Source organism: Felis catus, chromosome C1 (assembly GCF_018350175.1).
Source record: "Felis catus isolate Fca126 chromosome C1, F.catus_Fca126_mat1.0, whole genome shotgun sequence".
NCBI classification, from domain to species: domain Eukaryota; kingdom Metazoa; phylum Chordata; class Mammalia; order Carnivora; family Felidae; genus Felis; species Felis catus.
Genome location: NC_058375.1, coordinates 34,219,508 through 34,246,776, shown reverse-complemented (window position 1 = coordinate 34,246,776; position 27,269 = coordinate 34,219,508). Strand labels below are relative to the sequence as shown.

At 46.7% G+C, this 27,269-nt stretch overlaps 1 protein-coding gene across 4 annotated transcripts in view; it reads right to left on the bottom strand.

The window, feature by feature from the left end:
- KDM4A (lysine demethylase 4A) overlaps positions 1-21,108 on the bottom strand; it is a 46,393-nt gene extending 25,285 nt beyond the window's left edge. For 2 of the 4 annotated variants that reach the window (XM_006934673.3, XM_045035683.1), the window contains exons 1-11: positions 20,669-20,795; positions 18,140-18,316; positions 17,336-17,511; positions 14,588-14,702; positions 12,891-13,084; positions 10,543-10,592; positions 9,703-9,806; positions 9,172-9,309; positions 8,227-8,477; positions 7,324-7,523; positions 5,621-5,997 (exon numbers count right to left, since the gene is read on the bottom strand). In XM_006934673.3, coding sequence (XP_006934735.1) covers positions 5,621-5,997; positions 7,324-7,523; positions 8,227-8,477; positions 9,172-9,309; positions 9,703-9,806; positions 10,543-10,592; positions 12,891-13,084; positions 14,588-14,702; positions 17,336-17,511; positions 18,140-18,277 — 1,743 coding nt within the window. In that variant the 5' untranslated portion in view covers positions 18,278-18,316; positions 20,669-20,795. Of the gene's footprint in view, positions 1-5,620; positions 5,998-7,323; positions 7,524-8,226; positions 8,478-9,171; positions 9,310-9,702; positions 9,807-10,542; positions 10,593-11,785; positions 12,558-12,890; positions 13,085-14,587; positions 14,703-17,335; positions 17,512-18,139; positions 18,317-20,668; positions 20,797-20,959 lie in introns of those variants that run through there. The other 2 variants (XM_003989992.4, XM_045035684.1) reach the window with 2 other exon arrangements.
- Between the last annotated feature and the right edge of the window lie 6,161 nt (positions 21,109-27,269).

Below are 27,269 nucleotides of genomic sequence, written 5' to 3'. Positions count from 1 at the left end.
GTCTAACATCAGGTACCCAGGTCAAGGTCAATGTTCTTGATGGGGTTTCTTCTGTACAGAGAAGAACTGTGCCCTCCTGGTTTTGGGAACTCACTTTTCCAAAGCAGCTTAAACAAGAACTTTTACAGCAGACATCACTGTAGCTCTGTCTGCAGTTAAATGAAAATTCTGAAGCTTTGATGCTTCAGCAGTCAGTCGATCTGGGTGCTTTTACCAAGGCCCTTGACACAGAGCGTCACATAAACTGAACAGCAAGAGGCCTGAATTACACTGCAGGGGATGCTCAAAGTAGGGGTAGGAGGGACACAAGGGTGCTCTTCAAAACCCAGCTGTTTCCAAATATAGATACAATGCCATTAGACCTCTCCAGGGATAGACAAAGTGGTTCAGCTTCTGCCCCAAGCCTTGACTGTCAGTCCCCCATTCCACCCAATCAATCCATCCTGAGGTCAGCCTCCTACTACAACTAACTTCCCTGCATTCCTTCCACATTTACAGAAGGCTCACGGCCCAAGCCCCAGGACCATGCTGGGGCCACAAGAAGCAAGGCGAATGGGGCACAGGGCGTGGCTCCTAGTTTACCTTCTGCAGCCTATGACAACTGTGCTGAGACCAAGATGGACGGTTGTTAAAAAGAAGCCAAGTGCTGCAGGTGTTCAAAGGAGGAAGGAAAGTAGACGGGAGTGATGAAAGGTTTCTGGGAACAGTGACTTGAAAAGAGCCGGGTTCCAATGAGCAGAGAACTGTTCCGGGAGACCTATGCCGAGGACTCCCTGACTCCTCCCACCTCAACATAATCTGTAGCCTGCCGACGGCCGTACACTAAATGAAAATGTATAGAAGGCCACTGAACTAGACGCTAAACAATGGTTAAAATGACAGATTTTAGGTCATGTGTATTTTACATATATTAAAAACAGATCAACCCAAACTTTTAAAACTAAACATAATAAAATGAAAGGAGTTAATTACAAGTTAAAAAAAAAAAAAAAAATCAACCCATCTTGCAGCCCTCCCCTCCTGTGTCCACGTATGCTGGAGCCCCACGCCCTCCCCTCCTGCTCAGACTTCAGGATCCAGTCCCCACACCTCACCCTCATGAACTCCAACAACACAGCCACACTTGGCCACTGCTCCCAGGTCTTCTTCAGTCCTTCTCCTCCCCCGGGCCTGGACACATGGCCTTCTCTTAGTCCCCCAAAACGTCAGGCTATTCTTCTCCCCCGGCCTCTACCTCCACCCTAACGATGATAAGTGTTCCTCCTGCTCCACAGGTGAGCTCTTCCATGCCCCCGATACCCTGCTGGAGACTGCCTCCCACAGACTCCTCCTGAGCTTTATGTCTGTGCTCACATATCTCCGTCACCCACCCCACACGCCGGTCACACTCAGCATGGCCCAAAACTGAACTCACCTCCAGAGCCACACTCAAATACCCCTTGGCTTCTCCACTGATGCACCCCTATCCATCCGGTAACTCATGCCAGAACCCCGAGTCAACCCCCGCCCACCTCCTTACCCACCCCACAGCCAGCCCCCTAGTCCTGTGCTCCTGCCCTCACAGTGGCCCTCAGGTCCACTTCCTGCTCCCCTTCCCTGTCACCACTAGACAGTCCAGGTCCACTCCACCTCTCTTTCAAACTAAAGGAACAGGTTCCAAATTGATTTCCCTATTCCAAATCTTTCGCTCCTCCCGAAACAGAAATATTTGATTATACACGGCAGTCATAAAAAATACTCCAATAATTCATACATGTAAGAAGTGAAAATCATCCATAATACCACCTTCAGGAGAACCTCTGCTGTTTCTAATTTTGCCCACTTCCTCTCTCCACCCCAAAACTTTCATACCGTTTTCAAAGCAATCTTCTAAAACACCAGTGTAGAGCTTAAAAAACCCCTTGCCAGACAACTTGAAGAATAACTGACATGGTTTCTTGAGTAAGTCAGGGAGTGGAGGGAGCACTGCCTTAGAAGATCGGATTTAAGAGACATAAACACAAGGTGTGAGACTAGACTAAACCCTGATTCAAACAAACCTACTATAAAATCACTTTAGACAACCGGGGAAGCCTGATTTTGGACTGGGTATTAGATGCTGCTAAGTTTTCTGATTTTGCTATGCACAATAATGACACAGTGATCACAGAAATACCCACCGTTTTTGGAGGGAACACCAAGTGGGGAAGAAACGACACCTGTGATTTAACACACTTCAAATGACAAAAGGACAGATGAGGCAAATGTGGCAAAGCATTGACAACCATCGGGTCTAGGTGAGAAGCGCTTGCGGGTTTATTTCATTTATCCATATGCGTCTTTGTACATTTAAAAATTCATTCTGGGGGCACCTGGGTGACTCAGTCGGTTAAGTGTCTGGCTCTTGACTTCAGCTCAGGTCATGGTCTCACAGTTCATGGGTTCGAGCCCCACATCGGGCTCTGCACTGACTCTCTCTCTCTCTCTCTCTCTCTCTCTCTCTCTCTCTCTCTGCCCCTCCCCCACTCGTGTGCTATGTCTCTCAAAATAAACTTCAAAAACCACATGGTGGTGAACTTTCCAAAGTCAAACTGCTTCGTGGAACATAGGCAAGACCACTACGACCTGGCTCCTGACACCCTCCAGCAACATCTCCCAAGTTCCTCTCAGAACCTGAGACCAAGTGCAGTCCCCCAAATGCTCTGACTCTGGACGAGCTACCATCACCACTCAGAGCACACTCTTCTCCCAGATTCCCTTCCCAACTTCACTCCAGTCACCGGGCGTACTCCTGCAAACCTTCGGCCTAGCTACAATGCCTGCTTCACTGCAGTCTCGCCAAACGCATCACCCCAACCCCAGGCTGAGCTGCTAACTCTTCCACCTGGACTACAAGATTTATCCCTAAGGAGCACCTTTATTTGCTCGCACCTAGACTATGAGCTCTTTGAGGGCAGAGTCCAAGCCCAGAGTAGGCACACCTAAGTGATGACGGAGTAAAGCAAAGGGGCAGAGCAGCCAAGGTATCTTCAGAGGATCTGAAGTAGTTCCAAGATGGCAGCACATCAAGGAGGGGGCGGACAGAGGGTTGGGTGGGGATGGAGCGGAGAAGGGCATTACCACCAGACTACAGCTGAGAAGGCCATACAGAAGTAAACAGGAGCCAGGAAGGCACTCAATGATTTTTGAGCAGAAATAAGAAGCATGTCAGAGAGGAGCCTCCTTCTCCCTAGCATATTTCCATGTGGAGGGCTTCCTGGCTTTTCTCCCCAACACTTGGATGGTAATGAGCTTCACTTGGCTGGAATCTGCCTTTTGCAGAGTGAGTGCGCTGGGGTCTGTGTCCACAACACATGAAAGGCAGGTGGGAAATGTTCAGCCACTAGGAGAGGCCTGCGTCCTCCAGGACTACCTGTGACCAGGGAGGTAACCTGTGTCACTGAGGGTAAATGAGCAGCAAAGCCATTTGGCCATAGGTTTAAAGCCACTCTCTTCAATCATTTTTACTGTCAATGAAGTGACATTCTGAGCTCCATATGCCTGACACCTGTATGATTCATTCCTTAACTAGCTCCTAATTTGGGAAGGAAAAAGTGGGTTACATACACACACACACACACACACACACGCACGCACGCACAACCTTGACCCTTGACTCTGGTAAGATTAACTGAGCAGTAACAGAGTCTGAACGGCGTATGAAGTATCTTGCGTGTAGTAACTCCTTGCTACTGTCAGCTGTTTAGTGGTTGTGAGTGCAATAGCAGGCAAGAAAGTCAGGAGGATGCTGCAAGAGGACAGCGTGACCTGTAGTGTGACAGCAGGATGAATGAGGACAGGGGAGCTTTGTGAAGAAGAATGGCTCAGATGTGGCAACGGGGACTGTGAGGGATTCTGGTGTCCAAGCTGGAAAGCCGCCTCTTGTGGAAGCTGCCACAGGAGAGCAGACAACAACTACTGGAAGCAGTGAGAAGGAGACGTGATCCTCAGCTTATCTGCCTGCCTGCTCCCACCCAGATGGAGGGAGGGACACGCACAGGGGAAAGGAGAGCTACAGAAACTGAGCCCTGATATTGAGGGAAGGCAGAAAGGAAAGTTACGCGGGTATTCAAGACAAGGGACAAACCGACCACAAAAAGGGACTCCTGGGAAAACTAGAAGGACTATAATATGTACTCAGGGTCAGCACTTCAGCCAAGAGAAGAGAAAGCCAATACGCCAAAAGTGAACATTCAGAGACAATGAGTATATGTAAACAATTGGTGATGGTTATTCTATCTGTATACTTTTAAAATGTTTCATAATACAGGTGCCTGGGTGGCTCAGTCAGTTAAGCAGCCGACTTCAGCTCAGGTCATGATCGTGCTGGCTGTGAGTTCGAGCCCCGTGTCGGGCTCTGTGCTGACAGCTCAGAGCCTGGAGCCTGCTTAGGATTCTGTGTCTCCCTCTCTCTCTGCCCCTCCCCCGCTCTCAGTGTCTCTCTGTGACACAGAGAAGCTCCCCGCTTCTGTGTCTCTCTCAGAAATAAACCTTAAAAATTTTTTTTAAATGAAAAATAAAAGTTTCATAATAAAAACTTTTAGAAGACCAAAGTAAGGAAATGGGGAATAAATGAAACCTTTCTGCACTGACCTCCATCTGCCACTAACCCCATCCCACCCCCACACCTCCACCCCCCGCCTCACGGCTGCAACTTGACCCACATAAGCCGTGAGGCTGGGGAGTAAGAGCAGGTCACTCGGGTAGGCATGAGTCTGGCTGCATTCAACACAGCTCTGCTATATCCCACTCAGATCCACCAAGAGCCTTTTTACACAAAACAGAGAACAGCTTTTGATGACAACATGTTCTAGAAGGAAGCCTGAACAAACGTTCACATTTACAGCTTTGGGAATTCATTCTGGTCTCTGAGAGGATGTTCTGTCAACAATGCTGCACTTGAAGATGAGGAACGTATGGGGGGAGTGGAGGGAGAATCCCTCCAGGCAACTACACGGCAGCGGAGATTTGTAAGAAAAAGGGGACACCGGGGTGGCTTAACCCATTGGGTGTCCAACTCTTGATTTCCGCTCAAGTCATGATCTCACAGTCACGGGATCGAGCCCTGCGTCATAGCTCTGGGCTGACAGTGCAGAGCCAGCTTGGGATTCTCTCTTTCCCTCTCCTTCTACCCACCCCCATCTCCACTTGTACTCTCTTGCTCTCAAAAATAAACACTGGGGAAAAAAAAAATTTTGTAAGGAAAAAAACCTTGAATTTTAGAGTAAGGAAGACCACCTTGTCCCTAACAGACGAACATCTGGGCTGCAAGCACTAGGGCCATAACCCTCATGCTCTAGGGCAAGGAGGCTCAGAGGGCACGCCTGATAGCTATACATCTGCAGCTGTCACTAAGGCTGCAATTCTCTGCAACTGTCACCCAGGGGCAAGCGAAAAGGAATTTCCAGCAAAGAGCAAACTGGAAGGGACCCAACGCCACTTGGCTTTCTGCCGGACACTGCAGATTGAAGGTCCATTCTGGGGGTCTCCCCTGCCATCCTGGACACCTGCAGAAGCACTTCCTGGCCCCCAGACTCCCTGCCCTCCACGGGACCCCTGCCAGGGTGGCTCCTCCCCCACGAGTGCCGCCCAGGGCCCATACCTCTGCCAGCTCCCGCTCACTGACACTTCCGGTGGCACTACCCTTCTTCCTGGTGCAGGGCTCTCCCACGGTGACCCTGCCATCCCCTTTGGCATAGCTGTGCACAGTGAGAACTCCCGACTGCCCTTGGGCTCGGCAGGCCAGAGGCTCACTGGTTTCTGAGTCGGAAGAAATAGAATCCCGTGAAGAACTGGAGCCCAGGCTAGAAGATGATTTCTTTTTGGAACCTGAGAAGACAAGGCGTCCCCCTAAAGAGGCAGGATTCACAGAAAGATCCAAGGCAGCCGCTTCTTGTTCCTCCTCTTCCTCCTCATCCTCTTCTTCCAGTTTGACGTTTTTAAGCTCTTCAAATTTGACTTCCGTGGAGTCAGAATAATCTGAAACACACATACACATTGGCCAGAGCCAACTTCCTCCTGCATGTCTGAAGCTACTGAAAAGCAAAGTGGCACGTCACAAGGAACGTGGGTGGCAAGTGAGGCCTGGCGTCATATTCTGGCTCTGTCACCTCCAGGGTCACTGTGCGATCTGGGGCTGACCGCTCAGCCACGCCGGGCCTCCAGTTCTGTCCTGTGGAATGCAAGCCGTCTACCACCTATCTCCACGGTTGTGTCTACGATGGGGGCCTAGGCCGGCATGCAGCAGACACTCAGTAAGTGACAGCTGCTGTTTCCTCAGAAGTCTCCTGCAGGAAACAAAGGCCTGAGCTCAGCAGAGACCTGGTGACCTCAAGCTAGAAAATTTGAACAGAGAGGGGCTCCTGGGTGGCTCAGTCAGTTAAGCGTCCGATTTCAGCTCAGGTCACGATCTCATAGTCCGTGAGTTCGAGCCCTGCATCGGGCTCTGTGCTGACAGCTCAGAGCCTGGAGCCTGCTTCCGATTCTGTGTCTCCCTCTCTCTCTGCCCCTCCCCTGCTCACGTTTTGTCTGTCTCAAAAATAAATAAAAACATTAAAAAAAAACTTCTTTTTAAGAAAATTTCAACAGAGAGAGCCCAGCCCCAGGTCCCCATCCAAGGTGCCATCCAGATGTCTGCAGACACACCAGGGCACCCTCAGTACAGACGCTCCAAGCCTCACCTGAGACTGACGCGAGACCCCCCAACAAGTCTGTCCGCAACAACTCCCAGTGACTGCTCCACCACGCCTCATTTGACGTCGCTTCCTTCCCAAAATACAAGTGGCCCCTCAAGCCCCGACGTGCGCAAACTCCAAGACGGCAGCCAGTCCACACACCATCTCACTCCTATTCTCGTGCCTCATCTGCTAGCACAGCCCTTCCCACCCTTATCTTCAAATTACAGGACACCAATGCCAACTTCCCAAATTACAGCCAAGAAAGCTCACGTGCTTCCACACCTGCACACCATCACCCCTGCTACTCCCCTTTGGGCGCCCCTTCTATGTGCCCCCACTCCCTGCCGACCTGGAAAGCTCCCAACCTCTCTCTTAAGAGCCGGTTCACTGTCACTTCACCAACCTTCAGCGTCTGCAGGTAGAGGGAGAGGGACTCCCCTACCTTCCACCCCTCATCCCTCATGTCCCTATCCAAAGGCCTTCTCACACCAATTCTCACACTCCACTGACACTCTGTCCTCACAGACCCACCTCCCCACTTTTCCGTATCTGTGACCCTGCACTCAACATGGCATCCAACTCAGAACAGAACGCAGTTACATCTCTGGGGAAAATATAACCAACTAACCTGGGAAGGGAAGGCCGTCTTCGACTTGCCGCACGGAGCTGTGGGTGGGCCTCACGGGAGCGAGGGCAGCCTGGCACTCCGTCATATCGTACTGTCCCGTACTCAGCTCCTCCTTGGGGAAGAGCTCGCTCTGACTCACCTCCTGGGGTATTTCAAGACAAACTCGGTGCCTCTTTGTCCCTATACGATGCTTGGCTAGGCTGCAAGAAGGAGAGCCAACTTTTTAAGGGGCCGCAAGTTCATTTACCTACATACGTATTCACACACAGCCCCAAATGAGTGAATGGCCAGGGTCTGTCTACCATGCGTCACGCTTCAGTCCCCTCTCTTATCTGCAGAAGAGACAAGGGACTTCACCTCTCTGAGCCTGTTCCACCCAATGGAAAATAGGAGTATCACCATCCTCCTCAAAGATGTGATGTGAAGCTGAAGGTATGCAGAGCACCTGGCACACAGCAGGTACCCCACAAATGTTCCTTCCTCCTCCATGTGGCCCAGATCCTCTGGCTCAGACACCAAAGGCGCTGGCCAACTTCACTCACACCACCCCCTGCCCTTGCGAGTTTCATTCCCACCACCATACTCTCCTTTTTAAAAAATGTCTCATATGGTAAGGAGAAAATGTGGCTTTTCTGGCTCAGAGGGAGCCATGCTCTCTCATGCGACCTCTGCTCCAGCCAATTACAGGCCCGCATACAGAGGTGATCATTCTTGGGTGACAGCTGTAAGAAATAGCCTGAATGCCCTTGCTCTGGGGATTCTGGAGCCTTTACCAAGAAGAAAGTTCCCTCCGCTGTGGCTCCAACACCCCACTTAGAAACAGCCTCCTGGCAGGTTATGGAAGTTGCCAGACACCCCTCCCTTAAACTGGGGGGAGCTGGGCCCAGGGGACTGTTGGGTTACCTTCTCTTTAAGTCACCCTCCTCTCCATCCTCAATCCCTTCCATGCCATCCTCCTCTGGACACTCCTCCTCGTTTCTGGCTCTTGGAGGCAGTTCATTCTCCTTAAGAAACTCCGCTGCTTCTGGCGTGGGCAGAGTATGGTCGATAACTGTGGTGTCCTTCCCCGCTTTCCAAAGTTTGTACCTTTCTGGCTGGAACTTCCTCACAAACACATCCATGGAGATCTTCACCATGTCCTTTCTACAGGAGCACTATCCCAGGGAACCAGGAGAGCTCCAGTCAACACTCTTTAACGGCTTCCGTGCGACTCCCACATCCCATCTCCTCCCTCCAAGTGCAAAAGACACAAGACAATTGAAAGCCAAACTGTTTGCGTTCACAGGCTGAGGCCATACTGTCCTTGCAGAGCCTTCGAGCATGGAGGGAAGCAGGGGAAAAAGCAGAGAGCAATGTGCAGCGCTGGGGTGAGCCCACCTGGGCACGAACTAGGATGCATAAAGAAATGCTGGAGGTGAGGCTCTGCACTTCGACCCAGGATGCTCCACATCCACCGTCCCTCTGAGACATATCCAAGCCAGGACCACATAAGCGAGTCTGCTCCCTGCCAAACGTCCAGCCCTGCTTGCTTCCCTAACCCTAAGAATTTCTCAACGGAGAAATCCCAGAGTGGCCAAAGCAAGAAACAGCCATGTGCGTGGGTGTGGTCTTCATGCTCAAATGGACTTCAAGCATGGAAACCTCACCTTACGCATCCCAAACCTGAACAAATTCTTCTAATTTCTGTATGAACGCAACATACTAGCTCTTTGGCACAGCCCTGTCAGTCTGTTTCTGAATTCCAGCAGTTCAAAGAATGTTCTAATCACCAGCCAGTGTATCTAACAAGAATTTGCTCACCAGACATTTTCAGTCATGGCGTTACAGAAAGCAATCAAACAGACTTACCAGCACAGCTTGTTTGCCATACTCAATCCACCGCCGGGTAGCAAAATTGGTGGACTCCGCACAGTTGAAGCCATGGTTAAAGCCGGCATGGTAACCATAAGGAAAAGTGATCATGAATTCTCCAGCTTCTTGAGTCACCTGAACAAGAGCAGACTTGAACCAGCTGCATCAAATGGCTGAAATCTAACGGACTGGAACTCAGAGCTCGGCTGCAGCTTCACAACCCAGCATAAGTCGTAAGACCACCAGGGTCTTTGTAAGACGCGAAGCCTGACCATATCAGACCCCAACACTGTAACTGACCATTCCCCGAAGTTAACAATGTTCTAGGGGATGTGACTCTCCTCTGGCACCGGGAAGCTATAGAACCTCCACCTTTAACATCCTTGGATCCAAGTATTGCTAAATGGGTTACCTCTGGCCCACGCCTGGTACAGAGAGATGAACCAGAATAAAGCCCCTCTGTGAAACAGACCGAAAAGGGTGGCTGCCTTCCTTGTAAGCCTAACGCCATATGTAAAGTCAGCTCACCTTGTCAAAGGGAATTCCATATTTCTTCAGCATTAAAGGGGAAATCAAAGTCATCTTGTGGCGGAGAAAAGCTTCGCAGCTTTGAGCACTTCCAGGGAAAAAGCCTGTTTCGTTGAAAATGGGCACAGGTGAACACACTGCTCCACACCAGCTCTGCAGCCCTGCAGCCACTGCACACCTGTGCATCTCATCTGGCTGTGTCAGGAGGATAAATCAGCACAGGATCTCCACAGATCCTTCTAGCTTCGGGCCAATCCTGATTCTACAGTGAGCCTCCGGGCTCTCCAATGGCTTACCTGGGTAATCAAATTCTGTTAGGGAGACTGAGATCACCCAACCCGCCTTGTGCTTAAAGAGAGCTTTGCAACTATTTAGGACCTTGCTCCTACTCTATCCCTCAATCTTTTGTTAGTAACACATCTACAGCACAGAATACCCAAACTCTCTTGAAATTGGCCCTCTAGAGGTACAAATCTATTAAAGTCCACTTAAAAGAACCAAAGCACAAAAATTCAATTTTAACCTTTAGGTTTCTGGCAGAAGAACCAGACCCAGGATGACGGGTATACTCTCCGTGGTCAAATAAACCCATGCTTGATAAAACTGAGACAGAGACTGTCTAAGAATTACTTAGTCCCTTCCCAGGACAAATGGAGGAAGTTTCCAGATTTTTATTTGCTCTGCTAGGGTAACCACTCTGGCAGTGTAGCTTATCACCTACATGGAGGCCTGTGAAAGGACACATAACAAATCTGACCGCAGAGCACGGACATTTTAGAGCAATTAGTGCAGTTCACAGGGTCTCAGCGTCTGAGCAGGCACAGGGAAGAGAGACAGTACCTTTGGCAAGGCGCTCCAACCGCTTTCCGTGCTCCGGGGGGACAGAGTACCTGCAATCACATAGAAGCACTGGATGCTGAGGAGAGCACCCTTCAGGACCTAAGGGGCTCATCCCCACTCTCAAAACAGCTCCCAACCACAAAAACGGGAAAGGAGTCTGGAGAAATGACATATTGGACTTTGGGGAGAGGAGCCCACAAGGTACAAGTGAATTTATTTCTCTAATATTCATTCATTTACCGAGACTTTCACTGAATGTTTACCATAAGCCAGAATTTAGAGTATGCAACCAGCCTTGTTCTCCTTTATAATGCTGAAGCAATAAAAAAAAATTTTTTTAAAGGATAGCATTAAAGTGCTCCTGGTGGAGGCTGAAAGCCTAACTGGGACAGGATGGAGGAGGAATGGTGAATGGGAAAAATGGATTTGATACTAGAGACCCGGCCCTGTATCTGCTGCTGACCCCATTTTCACATCATCTCTGTGACAGCTACACTGATTACCCAATAATTAATTATCCTTCCACCCCACAGGGTAGCAGGACACCACAGAAACTATTTAAAAAAAAAAAAAACACCTGTAACTACGTAAAATTTTTGCAAAACTGAGGTGCCTGGTGGCTTAGTCGGTTGAGCGTCTGACTCTTGATTTCGGCTCAGGTTATGATCTCACAGTTGTGGGACTGAGCCAAACTCAGTGCAGAGCCTGTTTAAGATTCTCTCTCCCTCTGCCCCTCTCCCTTGCTCTCTCTCTCTCTCAAAATAAAAAAATAAAATAAAATGAAATGAAATCTTAAAAAATAATAAAAAAATAAAATTTTGCAAAACTGTTAAACTTTATTGTATTCTGAACTCACAGTTGTCTATTTTAACCATTATAATTGATTATAAAGATCATTCCACGACAACAGAAACTTCCCATCCCAAATAGTTTCACTACCAAACAAAACAGATGGAGAGTGGAGAAAAATGTTGGTCACCCAAAGGACCTTGGGATCCATCAGGCAACCTTGCCCAGAAGTCTCTGGAGGTCCCACTTTAGATGATCTAAAAAGAGTGTATGTAATAACTAGAAAATCTTCTCTCTACAGGAGAGTGAAAATCCAATCTCAGGGAACTTGGGAATAAATGGAAGGAAAGCACAAAAGCTATTTTTACAGATTCTAGAAGTCTAGCCATCTAAGAAAGGTTATGGGACAGCAATCAGGGGGTCCACACAGGCTCAGAAGGTCCCCCCCCCCCCCCCCCCGCAAAACTAGAAACTGGAAAGCATTAGGAAAAAAAAGGAAAACCTCTGGGAAAAGAAGTGGTTGAAAATGCTGGAAAAGGAAATGAAGGTGCATACGGTTTCCACAACTCCCCGTGACCTGGCCCACAGTGTCCCTGTCAGCCTCCTCGCTCATCCATCCTTGTACACAGCACCCAAACCACAAAGGACTTCCTCTAGTTGCTGAAGACATCGTGCTCCCTCTCAGCTTAGGATCTCTGCACGTGTCATTCCAACCACCCGGACACACTTTCCTCAGTCTTCCCTGTCTGAAACCCGCCACCGTCTCACCCAGCTAGGCCTCCTCATGTTAGGCCTCAGCTTGGTGGTCACCTCTTCCAGGGAAGCTTCTCCAATTCCCACCCCAACTTTGTGTACCCTTCCTACGAGGATCTAGAGTATCCATCGGTGCTTCTCTCACCCCTTCTCTCTCCTGACCAGTCTCCTGTGTGACAGCACATAACCTATGTCTCTGTCACTACAGTCGAATGCAGAACCTTCACTGAAATGCTGGGGTTGAGAGATGGATCAACACAGGGAGAGAGGAGAGAACAGATCTTTGCCTCCCCAACTAGACTGAGAACATCCTGGAGAGCAGGAAGCATATATGGAGTAGCCCTGCATCCCCTCTTGGGTTAAGCACACACTGCTGCTCACCAAATATTTTTTCCATGAGGAAAAGAAAGCTTTCTATCATCTGAAGGAGTGACTCCAGTCTTGGAAGTCTGCCTCTAAGAAATGCCTCAGGCCTGTTCGGAGAAAGAAATCAGAAAGCAGTGGGCGAGCCTGGGAGAGCCTCTGTAGCTCTCAGTAACTCAGACAACTTATCTTTCCATCCAGTAGTATTAAATGACCTGCCCTCTGAAGCCTCACTATTCGAAGAGAGGTCTAAGCACCAGAGCTCTAACAGCATCTCATAGCTTAAAAACCTGGGGAAAATGTCAAGTGCCAGTCCCACCCCAGGCCTACGGAACCAGAATGTGCATTGTAACAAGACCCCAAGGTGCCGCCTCGGCACACTAGAGCCGAGGGGCCCTACCGCGTCGCGAGAAGCCCCGGTGCCAACTGCAACCCGACTTTACCAGGACTTTGGCTCTCCAAAGTGCAGGTAGTTGATGCTGTACAGGTCCATGTCTTCAGTGTGCCAGGCAAAGGAGGTCTTCCACATGCCGAAGTACAGGTACGGGGTGTTCACACCCTCAATGGTGATCCCGCTCTCCTTCTCCACCAAGTCCAGGATGGTTTTCAGCCGCCCGATATTCCACTCATCGACATGCTGCAAAGTAAATCACAGCTGAGGGCAACTGCAGTACCCACAAGCTGAGGCTCTGAACCTACAAGAGCAGGGGTCACAGGTGACCTGTCACCGCTAATGATGATGTGGAACAATGTCAAAACAGCCTGGACATGAAGACCACAGCCCCCCTCACTCACACTTCACAGCCACCGCTAGAGCTGATGCCATCAGACCTCCAAAAGGCCAATACCACTTGGTAAAGAAAACTGGCATGTGAAAGATGAATAAGGAGGGGACAGCCACCTGTTTTTAACCCCAGGAGGAAGAGTTTGATCTGAAACTAAAGAAACTGAGGTCAAAATAGGAAAGAACTCCTAAATCACTAAAAATACAAAACATGGGAATTTACCATCCCAATCTGTGACTGTTTAGCCCCAGCTTCCACTAGGCAGCGTCATCAGTAAAAAGTCTACAATGTCACCCAAATCCATTTCCAAAACTTTAATGGTCAGCTAGAAGCCCACCTTATACATACGTTCTCGATTATTATGTCCTGCTTCTGTACCTCCCCATCCCAGATCCTTACAGTATCTTTCTGCCCTTTAACATCTGTAAGTTTCACTTTCCACCACTCAATAAATTGTCATCGACAACTTGAGAATCTTTTCAAACTCCTTTCCAATAATTTACAAAAACATTACAATTAATGTGAGTGATAATCCCTAAAATTCTCCACAGATATTTTTAATTATCAAAAACAATCCCAAATGTTCCTTCCTTATGCCATCTAAGGCTGTTTTTTATTCTTTTTTTATTAAAAAAAATTTTTTTTAATGTTTATTTACTTTTGGGAGAGAGAGAAAGACAGAACATGAGCAGGGAAGGGCAGAGAGAGGGAGACACAGAATCCAGAGCAGGGTCCAGGCTCTGAGCTGTCAGCACAGAACCCAATGAGGGGCCTGAACCCATGAACCACGAGGTCATGACCCAAGCCGAAGTCTGAGGCTCAACCGACTGAGCCACCCAGGAGCCCCAAGGCTGTTCTTTATTCTGAAAAGCACTATACCGCAATCCGACACAAGTTGTTAAAATAGGTTCTGCTAAAGAATCCTGTTTGAGGGTTCTGAAAATCGGAATGTTTCTCTTCTTAAATACATACCCCTTTCACTAAATTAGTCAGTGATCTTTTTTCTGCAGAAACAACACTGCCTCTCCCCCAACATTTCATTTACTGTGAGCCCACCCTTTCAAGAACTCATCGGCTACCACCCACAGACTATTCTAACAGCCCTTGCAAAGAACACTATATCACCCAATTCACATGGAGAGTGGGAGAAATAAAATTCAGTCACATGCAAAAATACCCACCATTAAGTGTGCATAGCACATCAGCTGGTGGTAGGTCACTCTTTTGTTTAACTACTCAACTCAGCAAGCAGCTTCTGGGTGCCTACTCAGCTTCTGGGTGCCTACTAAGTGCTGGGCAGGTAAAAATTGTGTTAAATTGCAAAAATGCTGCAGAGGGCTTCCTGGAAGTCTCACCTTTTCATAGAGAGTGCCATTCACATCTGCACCATAGATTGGAGGATTGAATGTGAGATTTTTCCAGTACTTCCGTTCAAGCTCTTCAAACTCACTGTAGCGTGGGGTACAGTACCTTTCAAAAGTAAAACAAAAACAAAAACAAGTAAAAAATATATATATATATATATATATATATTTTTTTTTTTTTTTTTTTTTTTTTTTTACAAGGACTAAATTCATCAGGCATTATGAAAGGACAAGACACAATCCCGTTCTAGGGAAAACAAGACATTTCAAACAAACAACACAAAACCTTGGCCTTCGAGGCTCCATTACACAAGTAACCTTCCTCCACATCCCTTCCTTGAGCTCTGGGCCTGAGGAAGGTAACGTATATGAAGACATTAAGCCCATCTTCCCTAAGAAGCAGAATACTCTCAACTTTTTCAAGAGACCACTAAAAACAACATCCTGGCCAGAATCAGGAGTGGCCCAGCCACTCAGGGAGAAACCAAGAACTGCAAATCCCTATATATCCACAGACAACCAAAAACCTGCCAGCATGAGGTTCTAGAACAGTACTGCACTCTGTAAAGGAAGTGGCTCCAAGACAGCTCATCTGTATTGTCACTGTTACATTCCCACCACCCTATGCAGTGACTAACTCAAATAATCACACCCAAAAACAAAGTATTTTAATAAAAAAATAAAATTCTTAAAAATGTAGATTTTTGCAAATCAAATGTTTAAGAAAGATATTTTTAAAAAGATATTTTTATATATGCACATACACGTACACAGCTGTCTATATATAGATGTCTATATCTCTATATAGACATTAAAAATATCTATATTCTTTAGCTCAATTATCACATACTGAGAATTTACTCCAAAATCTTTTTAAAAATTCAAACCCCTTAAGATTACATAGCAATTTTAAAAAGAATAATGTGTAAATTGAATAGATATTTGAAAATGCACATTATAAATCAAATGGCAAGAAAATATTATGAATGGATAAAGAGTAGAAGCAAAGACCCAAGACAAACTGTGGAGACAATGGGCTGGGTGGGGAAAAAAAAAATCTTACTTTAAATGCGGCCTTACATTTTAACCATTTTAACTTCAAACTATTGAATGATCAAAGTTTAGGATCCCTGAATTCCCTTTGAAATAGAAGTAACTCTTCCACCTTCAACTGCTCTGCTTTATAAACTTAGATTTTTACCTGCTGGGTTTTCTTAAAGCTAGCTGACCAAGCAGGTAAGAAATCAAGGGTAAGAATTTGTTGCATCTCAGGTAAAGGGAAAAGACAGGACTGGCTAATTTAAAAAGAAAAGAGGTATCCTGAAAGACCTACCATTTTTGAGAAGAGAGACTGGATACAGGAGGCTGAGGCCTCTGGTGGAACCCCATGTGAGCTTGAAAGCAGGGGGCCCTGGCCCCAGCGCACAGCTAGAAACCAGACAGAAAGGACGGCACAGCCTTTCCTGTGCAGAGCATGTCGCTCTTCTTCAACATGCTCTTACATAAATTCACTCATTAGACAGCAGGTGAGTCAGCAATACAGAGGTTTTTAAGAGTTAAGCCGCCAGGGCAACTGGGTGGCTCAGTCAGTTGAACGTCCGACTTCAGCTCAGGTCATGATCTCAATTTGTGGGTTCGAGCCCAGCGTCAGGCTCTGTGCTGACAGCTCGGATTGTGTGTCCCTCTCTCTGCCCCTCCCCTGCTCACGTCCTCTCTCCCCCCCAAAAAATTAATAAATAAATATTAAAAAAATTTTTTCTAAAGAGTTAAGCTGTCAATAAAACTGGAAAACCACATTTTGAATTGTGCGAAGTCAAAGGAAAAGAAGGCAAAGCATAGAAATAGAACAAGATCTGATGTGAGACAAAGCAATGAATAAAGCACAGGAAGGGACGCCCCCAGGAGCGTGAAGACTGGCCAGCTACAGATCTAGCTCTGGGCTCATGCACAGAAAAGACAAAATATAATGTCTGACTGGCTGAAGTCATGACATGCACAGATCAAAAGGGCTCAGGAAAAAAAGCAAGAGAGAAGGAAGGAATCAAAATTGAGGAATACCATTGGAAAGGAGAAAGTCCAAGAGAGAGAATTAAGAAGGAACAGTCAGAGCTCAACGAGGGAACCACAAAATTCATTCCAAATGTGAGGTCAAATGAAGCTAAATATTATAAACAGAAAACAAATGAAAACAGCAGGCCTAAACAAAGATGTTTCTAACAGATCAATCAGCACGTATGGATGATGAAGAATGGAGACAGAAAATAGCAAACGGCTTGACAGTTTATTCACATTCTGTCATGTCAAAATGGAAAAGAGATAGCTGCTGGATGGGTAGTGAGGAATTTGAGCATGATAAAACACAGAAGGACCCAGAAGGAAGAGAATAAACTACTGAGGCCACTTTTCGATAAGCAGGTGTTAAGACATCTGGCAAAAACTCCTTTTGAACCAACTCCAACACTCTCCTTTGCAACTCTGCAACTTACCAGGGTCAGAAAATGATTCTGCTTCTGATGGAAGAACAATGGGATTACTTTAGGTAAGGACACAGACGCGTTTAGACTGCGACACAGTACTGAGAGTAGGAATGCTTCCATAAAAAGAGCAGAAAGGGAGACAAGCTAGAGCTGAGAAAAGTGCTCTTCAGCGTCACGGCAGCAGTCTTAGGAGACAGCTATGAAGATGAGACGTTAGCTCCTAGATGCTATGGCAGGTGGGAAGGAACGTGTTTTCACTCACTTATCACTATTGGCTATCTTGCGGAACTCTCGAACAGTCATGGCTTTCTTCTGTATGTTGTACTGAGTAAAGAGGCCAGACTGCCCAGTCACCAACTGTTGGATGGGGGCAGGAATGACCAGATCATCAATATCATCATAGGACGCCCGGGGCTTCCACTCCTTTGGAGGAACAACCTGTAGGGAACACAGGAAACACAGAGATCAGAAATCCAACAAGCTGCTCATAGTCCAGGACGTGGGTAGGCTGCTATCCAACCAGCCAATTTTACTACAAAGTGACTCTGATTTAACCACACTCACCCCAACATAGCGAGTCACACTGCTGTGCTAACCCTGATCCAGTTCAGCCACCAACTAGCTGCCTAGTTGCAGTGACCAAAGATGAGTAATACTCATTCTCAGCTCAGCATCTCCTCTGGGCACCAAGAGAGGAGGCTGAAGAGTTCATTTTCTTAATCTAACAAAGTGCGCAAGAGAACCCAACCTGCTATTAGAGTACTGGATGAGACTGAAATGAGAACAAGAGAAGGTGGATGGCATAAGCCCTCGAGTGCAAACACTAAAGCACCCATCTCCACCAAGAGAATGGAAGCACCACAGCAGCTGGCCCGGGGACACTAGCTCTACACGGCCCTTTAAAGACTCCAAGCTCTCCTCCAACTTAAAAGGTGCTTCAGATGTTAACAAAAGGAATTAACTTGCAAATAGGAAGTATATACTCCACACCCTGCCTTTAGGAAAGATTTCTGCTGCTGCCCGGTTGGTCACAAAAGCTCCGTGGACCAATCCCACCCACCCTCACCTTGGCCAGCCCAGCCCGATGAGCTCCTTGGGATTCAATGTAGGCCATGTATCGACTGAAGTTCCGGAACTCCTCCATGGTCGGGTAAAAAGTCATTATCCGAGCACTGGGATTCAGAGTTTCAGATTCTGAAGCCATTTTCCCTCCTTTTTGAAGTCACTCTGGTCAGACAGGAACCTGAAGAAATACATTAAGAACATAAAATCATATAAAATGTAATTAGAGTTAAATGCTGGGAATGTCAAGGAGGGTGGGTGATGGGAATTAAGGAAGGCACTTGTTGGGATGAGCACTGGATGTTGTATGTGAATTCTCCACCTGAAACAAATATTACACTGTATGTTAAATAACTGGAATGTAAATAGAACTTGAAAAAGAAAAAAAAATGCTGGGAATGTCAGGGCTGAAACAGTAAAAGATGTAGAAATTCTGAAGAAGCATTAAGACCTCACACCTGGAATCTGCCTCTACATAGGTTATTTAAATGAACAAAAATACAGATAGAAAAGTTTATATTTAAAAGAATCTAAAAGAATCGGATGCATTAGGGCACCTGGGTGGCTCAGTGGGTTGAGCGTCCAACACTCAGCTCAGGTCACGATCTCACGGTTCAGGAGTTTGAGCCCTGCATTGGGCTCCGCACTCAGTGCAATGCCTGCTTGGGATTTCCTCTGTCTCTGTCCCACCTGTGTGCTTTCTCTCTCAAAATAAATAAATAAAAACTTAAAAAAGAAAAAAGAATCCGATGTATCAAAATTGTGTGTATTCAAATCTCATTTAAATGGAGACACTGTTTCAGCTAAACTGTTACTAGAGCGTTAATCCTATCTAACAATACTATCGTTGCCCTGCCCATATTTTACTCTTATCTTTTCAAGTTGCTCCCTTATTCACCTTTGATAACTGCTTTGGGGTATATTAAACAATGTATTACAACCAGATGTAAAAAACAACCTTTGGGCTTCCTTCTAGGTCACAGCTTAAAGCTTAAAGCAGTATTCTAGATTCCTAAAGACAGTTACTTGGCTACAAGATTACAAAGTTTAAGAGGTAAAAAGTACAGATACTAGTTTTTAAAACCCTAAAGTGAAACTTCTCATATCTAAACCAAAATGTAATTTCAGCAGTATTACATGAGATCAAACTAGAGACTAGTTCAACTGTACCATACCCAGAATTCAAAGGACAAAATTTAAATGGGCAATAACCTGGCAATACAGGGCAAGCCTCAAACTGACTGGAAAAGGTCAAATATTGTGTTTCTAGATGAGGCCTTCAACTAAGTGGGTGCATCCCCATTGCCTGATAACACAATAGACTATTCCAGCTGAATAAGAACCAAGCATACTAGACAAAAGGAGCCACTTCAGAAGCAAAAACATTTCCCTCCTCAACTCCCCCAATCTGGGCCCCAAAGCCATGGCAGTTCAGCTTCAAGTTCCCTAGAGAGCTGGAGAGCTCAGAAGGGAAAACTGTCTCCAACCTACCAGCAACCTAGTAACAGACTAGGAAGACAGCATGGGCACAGAACTATCTAAGATAGGAGAGAAAAGCCACTACCCGCATCTCTCATGGGCACAGAACTATCTAAGATAGGAGAGAAAAGCCACTACCCGCATCTCTCAAGCTTCCATTTCTCTAAAAACAAAGTCTGCTCTTGGCCAGGAGCTTTTCACACACCTCACCAAAACTTTACGTGGCAGGTTTACGTTTATCTTTTTACATACCAGGAAATTTCCCCACAGTCCTGCAATGCACTCCCAGCACTTCTTCACTACTCGATGCTGCCTGCAACATAACTTCCACCTAGACTAAGCAAGTGTGGAGGAACCTCTCAAGTTTAATCAATTTTGAGGACCCTCTTTTTTAAAAATGCCAAATATCTTACTTCAACAAATTTGACAACAACACACAATCCTGTGAACACTGTTAGGCCCCGTCACCTGGGCCTTTGGAAGCCACTAATGGGGCTTCACCTGCCTCTGGACTTGGTCATCTTTGTTATGCCTACAACCTAGAACAATGCACGGCACAGAGTAGGCACTCGGTACCTATTGAATAACTGATTTCCTCGCCCCCACTTCAGTTGCTCACTCCCTTTTTCAACCCTAGGATTCCCTTCCCCCAATCTACTCCCTGGGGAAAGCTCTTGTTCCTTGACTCCTTCATTTCCCCCATCCAGCAACAAAGCCGAGTAGTTTCAGAGCACCGGCTCCGGGATCAAAACAACTCTGAATACAGATCCGGTCTCTGCTATTCGGTAGCTGTGTGACCTTGACTGTATGAGTTGCCCAAGTCTCAGTTTCCCCACCTGTAAAATGGGGATCCCAACCTCCCTGCTCAGCAGGGTTGCTGTGATTAACTCAGATGATGCAAGCGAAACCCTAAGCACTAGGCCCTGTACCTAATAACTCAATAAAGGTCGCTGTTGCTAACAACCACCTCTAACTCCCGCCCCCTCCCCTCGCAGCCACCCCCGCGGGTACCACTCCCAAGGTAGCCCCCGCTCCCAAGGTCCCCGATCCTCACCGCATAGAGGGCCAGCCCCTCCCGGCCCCGCCGCCTAGGCGAGTGAGGCCCGGCCGCAGGAAGAAGAAAATAAGGCCTAAGACACCCGCCTCCCTTCCCGACGTGCATTGGCCATAAGAGATTAGAAAGGACCAATCTTAGGACCCATATTAGAAGCTCCTGTTCCCATTGGCCAAGAACCATGCCTTTCACTCACCGCTGACGGCAACCCCGCCCCTCCCCCACTGGAGCTCACGGTCACGGCTACAGCAGCAACAAACCTAAAGGATTCCAAAACCCTGTGGTTCCTACCTAAAGCCCACCGCCCCGGCAGGGCTAATGCTGGGCTCCTGCTGTCGCCACTAGCCGTATCTACTGCTTTTTCAGCCGGCGAAGGGCGAAGCTCCGCCTCCTCTAGAAAGTCGGCCTCTGCGCAGCCGTACAGCGTCAACCAATCTGAGGGACGCTATCACTCCTCAAACAGCCAATGAGCACGCGCTGCAGTAGCCCAAGTCAGGGCATATCAATCTGCTCAGCCTATGAGCGCTGGGTCGGGCTGTTGCCAGGAGGAAACGCTGTACCACTCGGGACTGCGGCCACTGAGCATCTCGGCTGGATTACGGGGCTGGCCAATCATAGGCGCGCTTCTGGCCGCCCAGAGCTAATCAGAATTGAAAGAGGCGAATGCCTGGAAATAGGATGGTCGGCAAAGGTAGAGGCAGTGAGATTATTGTAGGATGTTACTAACGAAAGGGTGGGGCAGAGTCTTTTTAGGGTGAGACCCTTGCCTAAGGTAGAAGTGCGCTGGGAGCCTAATCTTCCGAGATCAAGCAATTTCTGATAGGGTGACCAACTTGTCCCATTTTACGAGACTGCCTTGGTTTTTAAAACTGTAAGTCCCGTATCATGGGGAACCCCTCGCCCTCCCGCAAACCGAGACATTTCCTGAAGGGGGCAGTTCCTGAAAGGAAAAGAGCTCCGAGGTGGGATGTCCTTAGAGTCATTAAAAAGCAGTTTCTCAATGAGCAGGGATTTGGGGGTCATTAAGAGCAGCTCTTGGGGCGGGGGAGAAGGTCTTGGGAATCATTAGACACACTTCTGGTGAGTTGAGGGGGTGCCTAGAAGTCATTAGGAGCTGTTCCTAAGGGGTACTTAGTCGCCCTAAGGACTTCCAGATTATCACGGATGATGAGCAAGGAAGCCTACATACAGGGCGCTCTGATAGGTACAATAGAAAAGTAGAATACTCACAACCAGAATCATAAAAAATGTGCAAATTTGCCCATAGACGAGTTAGGGAGTAGTGCACTGTAAGGAGCTATGGAGTCAGATCTATGTTCAAAATCTGCCACTCCTCTGAGCCTGGGTTTTCCCACCGGTAAAATGGAAACAATAGTACCTGCCTTGCGGGATTGTTGTGAAAATGAGAGGTAATATATGTTGGCGAAAAGGATGATGTTACCTACGTGGCACGGAGGTAGATCAATAGTGATTTATTCCCCTGGGGCTGGGCACATGTGTCCTGGGGGGGGGGGGGATAAAAAGTGGGGGGGGGTCTGTTTCAAAAAAGACAAGGGGATGAATTCGTTGTTCATTAGGTAGGCAACCAATAGCTTTTCACAATTGCAAAGTTGTTCTCTCGACCTAGTAAGAGAATATATTGGATAATAGATTATATTGGGTAGCTCACAAAATTGTTGAGAGCCTTAAGAATTCAACTTGGAGGACACATCATAAGGAAAGCCACCCCAAATCATGCCAAAGAATTCACCTTACCGCTCTCCTAGCTGCTCCGTTGCTGTTGCCGCCACCAAACGAGATGCTACAGCGTGCCTTACCAACTCCACTGACCCGGGAATACAGTTGCTACTACATCTGTCACTACCAACTACTCCACGAATTTTATCTTGCTAGAATTCCCACTGCTACCAAAGAGGATTTTTCCAAGATCACTGCCACTTTGTATCGCTAGATTCCGCTTGGTGTGCGCTAGTGAAAGTGAAAGACGGGCGAGCTCTCTTGACATTCTCCCATTTCTCTGGCCAGTTTTTCTGTCACCTTTTTAAGCCCATCTTTCCTTTCCCACAGCTTAAATGTTGATATTTACAGCAAAACTAATCGTGAAGAAAGAAGTCAAAGGTGAGGTTACCTTTGGGTGGGGGGCAGGCAATGATGAGGGAGTAGTGTAAAGAATGATTCTGGAGGGAAAAAAAAAAAAGAATGCTTCTGGAGTGTTAGTAAAGTTTGTCGTTATTTGGGTTGTTTTTTTTTTTTTTGGTTTTTTTTTTGTTTTTTTGTTTTTTGTGTTTTTTTTTTTGGTAATGTTCTATTTCTCCATCTGGATAGCAGGCTATTACAATGGCATGTTCACATTTTAAAATGTCACTGAGCTGTACACTTATAAGTTGTCCATAACATCCAATACACATGATACCTTAAATGTTTTTGATACCTTAATTTTTTTAATTAGAAAATTATTTTTTAATTTAAAAAAATTTAAAGAACCAAAAATATGTTGATGTCCTCATGGCTCTCTGTCTTTGCCCTCTTCTCTCATTCTACAAACTCCTTAGGTGTTTCTGGTTTCACGACCCACCAGCAGTATGACCTGGGGCAAGGTTACTTAATTTCTCTAATCTTCAATTATAACTAAAATTGGAACGGTACTTCCCTTTCTTGGTACTTCCTTTTCTTGCAGTGACAACTGAATGAGATAATGCAGATAAAGCACTTACTAGTGAAACTGGCATGTATTAAGTGCTCTGTAAATGTTAGCTGTGGAATGGATGATGACGGGGATGGTAATAAGACAAAGCTCTCAGCATAAAGCCTGATACAAGAATTCAAAACACGTAAACTCTCAGGCTTCACTCACGAGCACACCGATGACACCTATTCTGTACTCCAGGGCAATCTTCCCTGTGTTCAGATCCAAACACCCTCCTATCTCTGGATCCCTCCCCCTGGATCCCTACAGGTACCTAAAACCCACATGCCCAATAAAGAACTAATCTATTTGCCCCACAAATGAGCTCCACCTCCTAGGGTTTTTTTTTTTTGTTGTTGTTGTTTTTTTTTTTATCTCAGTTAGTGGGGCAGTCATCCACCTAACCATGTAAGCCAGAAACCAGTATCTAACTAGGGATTCCTTGATGGGGTCCATTACCTCACCCTGTACAGGGTACCACAAACAAGTGTTCTACAAATGCCTCGATTTGTTTACATGTCCATCTTCCTCCACTAGACAAAAATCTCTCAAGAGTATCCCTTCAGTCTTATTGATATTATCATTTAGGAAAGTGTTCCATTACCAGAAATAGAAAACCTTAGCAACAACGTCTTAAATAGATATGGTTTGGGGCACCTGGGTGGCTCAGCCAGTTAAGCATCCAACTTCAGCTCAGGTCATCTCACAGCCTGTGAGTTCGAGCCCCGCCTCAGGCTCGGTGCTGACAGCTCAGAGCCTGGAGCCTGCTTCGGATCCTGTGTCTCCGTCCCTCTCTGCCCTTCCCCGGCTCATGCTCTGTCTCTTTCTCTCAAAAGAAAATAAACACTAAGAAAATGTTTTTTAATAAAAATAAATATGTTTTTTTCCTCGTGTGTAGTAATAAGTCTGAAGCAGGGTATTTATTGGCTTTGGCTCATTGCCCAACAAAGTCACCAAAGAGATGGGCTCCTTCCATCTTTCTCCACACTTCACAACCTGGCTTTGGGCCTCAGAGGAATGCACCTCATGGTTGTAAAGTGACTGCTGAAACTCCAGACATCCCATCCGCATTCATGGGAATAAGGAGGAAAGGGACAGTATCAGCAGCAACTACTGCTCCTATCAGACCCAGCAAAAAGTCTCCCAGAATGGGGCCCCTGGCTGGCTCAGTTGATGGAGTTCTCTTGATCTCAGGGTCATGAATTTGAGCCCCATGTTGGGTGTAGAGATTACTTTTTAAAAAATTTGGGGCACTTGGGTGGCTCGGTTGGGTGTCCGACTTCAGCTCAGGTCATGATCTCACAGTCTGTGAGTTCGAGCCCCGCGTCAGGCTCTGTGCTGACAGCTCAGAGCCTGGAGCCTGCTTCAGATTCTGTGTCTCCCTCTCTCTCTGCCCCTTCCCCATTCACGTGCTGTCTCTGTCTCTTCAAAATTAAATAAACATTAAAAAAAATTTTTTTAATTAAAAATGAAGGGCACCTGGGTGGCTCTGTCAGTTAAACATCTAACTTCTGCTCAGGTCATGATCTCACCATTCCTAAGTTTGAGCCCCTCATCGGGCTCTCGGCTGTCAATGAGGAGCCTGCTTTGGATCCTCTGTCTCCCTGACTCTCTGCCCCTCCTCCTCACTCTCTCTCTCTCTCCCTCTCTCAAAAATAAGTTAACGTTTTCTGGGGCGCCTGGGTGGCGCAGTCGGTTAAGCGTCCGACTTCAGCCAGGTCACGATCTCGCGGTCCGGGAGTTCGAGCCCCGCGTCAGGCTCTGGGCTGATGGCTCAGAGCCTGGAGCCTGCTTCCGATTCTGTGTCTCCCTCTCTCTGCCCCTCCCCCGTTCATGCTCTGTCTCTCTCTGTCCCAAAAATAAATAAACGTTGAAAAAAAAATTAAAAAAAAAAAAAAAAAAATAAGTTAACGTTTTTTAAAAATAAATAAATAATAAGCCAAAAGTCTCCTAGAAGGTGCCTATCTGCCGGTAATGAGTGGAATGGAACTTTCCCTGCCCTCGTGGTGTTTACAATCCAGTGAGGGAGACAGACATGAAACAGGTGTTCTCATAAATAAATAAAATCACAGAAGTTGTGCTTACTATGAAGGCAAAAAAACAGGGGTGAACAGATGTAAGAGTCACTTGCTAGCAGTGGCAGTAGGATCTGAACATTAAAGTCCGTCTTCATGGCATAAAGTTTGTGACCTTCTAGCTCAAGGATTCTTCCTTGGAGCTTCACTTTATCCAGCACTCAGCACGGTGCCCAACACATAGTAAGCACTCCATCGGGAATGATAACGGTAACATTATCAGCTTAAAAAGTTAATATTGAGGTGCCTGGCAGGCTTAGTTGATAGAGAATGCAACTCTGGATCTTGGGGATGTGAGTTTGAGCCCTACACTGGGTGCAGACTTTAATTTTTTTTTAATGTTTATTTATTTTTGAGAGAGAGGGAGACAGAGTGCGAGAGGGGAAGGGGCAGAGAGAGAGGGAGACACAGAATCCGAAGCAGGCTCCAGGCTCTGAGCTGTCAGCACAGAGCCCGACGCGGGGCTCGAACCCACAGACCATGAGATCATGACCTGAGCCGAAGTTGGATGCTCAACCCAACTGACTGAACCACCCAGGTGCCACTAGACTTTACCTTAAAAAAAAATTAACGTTTATTGGGTGCTTATTATGTTCCAGATGCTCTGCTAAATGCTTTATATACACGTAAATTATTTACATTGTCATTGACATTGTTCTTTTTTAAAAAAACAACTTTATTGGGGCTCTTGGGTCCAACTCTTAATATCAGCTCAGGTCATGATCTCACAGTTCATGAGTTGGAGCTCTGCATAGGGCTCTGCGCTGACAGTATGGAACGTGTTTGGGGTTCTCTCCCTCTCTCTCTGCCCCTTTCCTCTCATGCTCTCTCTCTCTCTCTCTCAAAATAAATATACTTTTAAAAATAAATAAATAATAAAAACAATTTTTTAATGTTTATTTACTTTTAATGTTATTTTTAATGTTTATTTACTTTTGAGAGAGAGAGAGAGAGCAAGAGCAGGGGAGGGGCAGAGAGGGAGACAGAGGATCCAAAGTGGGCTCTGAGCCATCCGCACAGAACCCAACACAGGGCTCAAACTCATGAACGGTGAGATCGTGACCTGAGCTAAAGTCAGACACTTAACCGACTGAGCCACCCAGGCACCCCTTAAGATTTTATTTTTAAGTAATCTGTGTACCCAATGGTGGGACTTGAACTCACAACCCCAAGATCAAGAGTCTCATGCTCCACCGACTGAGCCAGCCACATGCCCCTGGCTTTTTTCACTTAGCATAATTTTTATTTGAGATTCATCCCTGTTATAGCATGCATCAGTATTTCTTTCCTTTTTTAATGTTGAATAGTATCCCATTGTAGTATTTTTTTTTAAGGCATCTCTACACCCGACGTGGGGCTCGAGCTCACAACCCCGAGAAAACAAGAGTTCTATGCTCTACTGACTGAGCCAGCTGGGGGCCCTCCCATGGTAGTATTGTTAGCTAGGATGCCATGGGAAGTTATTCTGCGGAAAGGAGGGGTGGGGGGGACAAAAGCAGGGAAGAAATGTGTTTTGTTTTGCAGAACCAACAGTTCTCCAGCCCAGGAGACACCCAAATAGTTTTGTCACCTGATAACCCCTTGCTAGGTGTGTCACACGTGATAGCCTCTTACGCCAGCCAGTTTGGGATGGATCGGAACTTCAGACCTGTGCAGATGTCCCGAAACCCCTAGTTGTCCTCAGGTTACCTTTGGCTCATTACGACACTAAGATCTTCTCCTATATGTGGAGTTTACGGTCATTTTTTAAAACATTACATGTATGCACTAGTGTGTTGACACGTTAGGAGGAATGCACAATTGAATCGGAAGTGTCTAGGCAAGCTCCCCACCCCCATCT